General features: G+C 40.1%; 1 protein-coding gene across 1 annotated transcript in view; it reads left to right on the top strand.

The window, feature by feature from the left end:
• The window catches only part of LOC109471082 (N-lysine methyltransferase SETD6-like), a 22,975-nt gene that overhangs the window by 5,257 nt on the left and 14,018 nt on the right, over window positions 1–3,700 (top strand). Inside the window, exon 7 of the mRNA XM_019770278.1 lies at window positions 1,414–1,512. Within this exon, the coding sequence (XP_019625837.1) occupies window positions 1,414–1,512 (99 nt within the window). The remainder of the gene's footprint in view (window positions 1–1,413; window positions 1,513–3,700) is intronic.

Here is a 3,700-nt window from a genome sequence, read left to right as displayed (position 1 = left end):
CTGGCACTGATGTATGAGTACACCAACCCCAAGTCCAGATGGAGGCCATACCTGCAGCTGGTACCAGACTTCTCAGAACTAGATCAACCCATGTTTTGGACAGAGTAAGATTTTTCATGGTCGTGACTTTTGATACATGGAATGAGCTGTTTTGATTTTTGCATAGTCGCCAAAGACCACGGTTGCATTGCAGCTTCTCTTTGATTGTGTACAGGCATAACTTGTGCAGAAGAATGGACAGATAGAGAAACCCATAAAGGCATGAAAATTGAACTGCACTTGTCCATTATGGAGTTAGGACATCCATATCTACCTACTTTTCCAGATACAGCTGCAGTTTGCTTGGTCATCACCACTTGTTAGCCTATGTATGGACTCAATGAAATAGCCAGTAGAATCCATTTGAAAAATTATGGTGACAATCAGTGGTAAATAATACACACTTCCTCAAACAATGTTTCTTGTGATGAATTCATATATCTTCTTGTATTACAGAGATGAAATAGAAAAAGATCTGTGTAATACAGGCATACCAGAAGCTGTCAAAAGTGACTTAACCAAGATGAAGCTGGAGTATACTTCATTAGCGCTACCATTCATCAAGAAGCACAGCCACATCTTCAGGTAGAAGTGGATTCCTTTGAAAAAGTTGCCCATCCCTTCTGATTTATTGTGTTAATTTCCTGGCTGTAATAGTTTGTTTTACCTTAATACTAGTAATACCTTAGGACAAATGAACCCAAACTATTATAACCATTTGTCATGAACGTATGAACGTCTCTTTCAGTGAGGAGGTACACTCCTTTGCACTATACAAGAGAATGGTGGCCTTTATAATGGCATACAGCTTCTTTGAACCAGTGAGTGATGAAGATGGCCAGGGGGATGAGGGGGGCAAGTCATCCTTGCCGCTGATGGTTCCCATGGCTGACATCCTGAACCACATTGCCAAGAACAATGCCCACCTGGAGTGGGACAAGGACTGTCTGAGGATGGTGACCACCAGGCCAGTGGCTGCTGTGAGTTATCAGTACCTGCCGCAGGTGGTCCTATCTGGAGCTTACTGCAGAACTTTAGTTGGCAAAGAAAAGGCTCCAATAATATGAATTATGATTGGGTTAACTCAAGGTTTAGCTATTTTTGTTTCCCAAGTGGATTTTGCCAGCTCATCAAATCACTGTGTATTTCATGTCTATTCCAAGCAAAGGCAAGACAATGATGGTGGGAGGTGCTGGCATTGATGATCCACCATATCTGGTCCATTGTTCCCCAAAAAATCATACATGCTTGAAAGAAACTGCATCTCAACTGTACAGTATATCTTTCTTACTTACTTTCTAGAGATTTATTCTGAAATGAATGATTCATAATTTAGTCTTCATAAGGGACTGTCTTCACTTGGTTTTGCTCCAGGGTGAGGAGGTCTTCAACACCTTTGGTGAGCTGGCCAACTGGCAGCTACTGCACATGTATGGTTTTGCAGAGGTCTGGCCAGAAAACATCTATGACACAGTGAGTATAGCCAGGTTAGGGATAGGGATAGCAGAAGGTTTGCCACTAATATACAACCTGAAATTTCCTCTACTTCTTAAAAATATTTTGGACCAAAAAATAGTTCACAACATTTTTTATTATTCAGCATCGAAATGTAATGCTGGTAATAACAATACACAACCAGTGGAGCATTCTATATTTTGTTGCCTTCACAGTGTTGTTGATATGCAGGTAACATTCATTCATTCATTCATTCTTTATTTCAGGTAAAAAACCCATATAACATGTACAATACATCATTAAAATAAAACAAAAACACTACAGACATACAAGTAAAACAGGAAGAAACCTAAAAGCATAACAAATGGTAGGTCTTCCGAAAGAATGAATTCCTGTAGAAGGCATCGGAATGAATTAAGCGACAGATTGTTGCGTTATTGGAGGAAAATAACCTTTTTAGAAAAGAATAACAAATTCTCCTCCTCCTGGTTTCAAAAGTGTCAATATAGTTACAGACAAACATTTCACTCGCGCTGCAACGCCGAGGCAGTAACAAGACAAGAAATTCACCCAGTCCTGTTTCAAGGAGTGTGAAATTGCAATGAGAAGAAAGTCCAGGGGACTGTGCATTATCTTCTCATGGCCTCCATTGACATATATTTTGCTGGGGCAGCTTAGAGGGTATAACCCTGTTCTATCTAGATTGATCTAGGGGGACCTGGTCATTGGAGATAGTGGCTGGCCACTTCACAATTACATTCAGTACATGTAGGTATATATCACATGGTCATTCCTTACTTCACTGTCATACAGTGACCTGTTTTTCTAAGTTTGGTCAATACTTCACTATTGAAGCCAACTTTGCAAAATCTGTAGTCTTCCCTATTGGTTCCTAATTGCCAGCCAGCAATGGTATACAAACACATCTACACATTAACCCCTTGTGTACCAATAAACAAGAAGGCATGACTTATTCTGTAGGTTGCTATATTCCAGCATGACCTCTGCTATGATGCCAGACCCCTAGCTGCCAGCATCATTCTGCTCACACATGATGTTCATACGTCTTGTGCGTGAGTGTAGTGGGTAATTGGCAGCATAAACTGATGGAGTTGTCAGGTCTGGTACACCATCAATTCTAACTGGTGGGCAAAGATCCTCGGGGTAATTGAGCCATGAAGGAGCTTAAGATGTGGACTTGATAGGCTGCAAATGGTGGGTTGTCAGCTGGGTGTTGTTTGATGGATGAGAGGGGAACTGCCCTAGATGTGCAGTCTGACCTTCAGTCTACAGATAGGTGTGTCAGTCATGCAACAATAACTTTCCTGTGATCCTCTCAACAAGATAAGGAAATAGAGAAGGGAGGAAAACTGTGCGTGAAGTTAGGTTGCAAGTAGATGTATGTAATCTTGTACCTTACAAACCTTTGATAGTGCCCATACAGTTTTATTGGTGAATGTACTATAGATTAAGAAATAGTCCACCATGCTCAGAGTAGGAAATGGCATCCTCTGTAAACATGAAATAATACTTTTATACTCATCAATATTATGGTTCAGGACTAGGTACAGACATGACAAGACACTAAAGGAAGAAGATATGTTTTTCTTTATTATTTTTTTGGCCATTCACACATGGAGAAGATGATCTGAATGTAGCCGTGGGTAACAAGAAAATCAACAGAAATATGCTCGCTGATATCACAATCAAATAACACCTAGCACCTTCTTTTACCCTTTATGAAATAATGTGAAAGTAATTACTCTAGAAAATGTTTTTGTATGTTGTCACCTCTATTGCCTAGTGGTACGAGGTTGAATGAATGATGGGTGGATGTTATACTTATATGGAAATAACACATTGTCAACACTGTCATTGAATAATACAAAATGTACTGAAATGGAGCATGCAATCAATAAGGCTACCCGGCATTGTTATCTTTCAAAGAAATCATCCCAGCCAAACAGCCTAGACATGCACATGATTCACATACAATGATTGTCAACAAGATCCATTACCCCCTTCCAGCTCTTCTTGGAAAAGAGCTGCCCTTTGGGGGAATAAGCTGCCCTTCCTGGAAAACAGTTTCTCCACAGGCTCAGAGATTATTGAATGATAACAGCAATTTTTAGGATACTGATACCTTGGACTTAAGTGTGATTCTGAGACCTTCAAAGATAGATTGCAAAAACTACATGAATAGACC

This window comes from Branchiostoma belcheri, unplaced genomic scaffold (assembly GCF_001625305.1).
Source record: "Branchiostoma belcheri isolate BF01 breed outbred unplaced genomic scaffold, Haploidv18h27 scaffold24, whole genome shotgun sequence".
Classification (NCBI taxonomy): Eukaryota; Metazoa; Chordata; class Leptocardii; order Amphioxiformes; family Branchiostomatidae; genus Branchiostoma; species Branchiostoma belcheri.
This window is presented reverse-complemented; position numbering and strand designations above follow the sequence as displayed.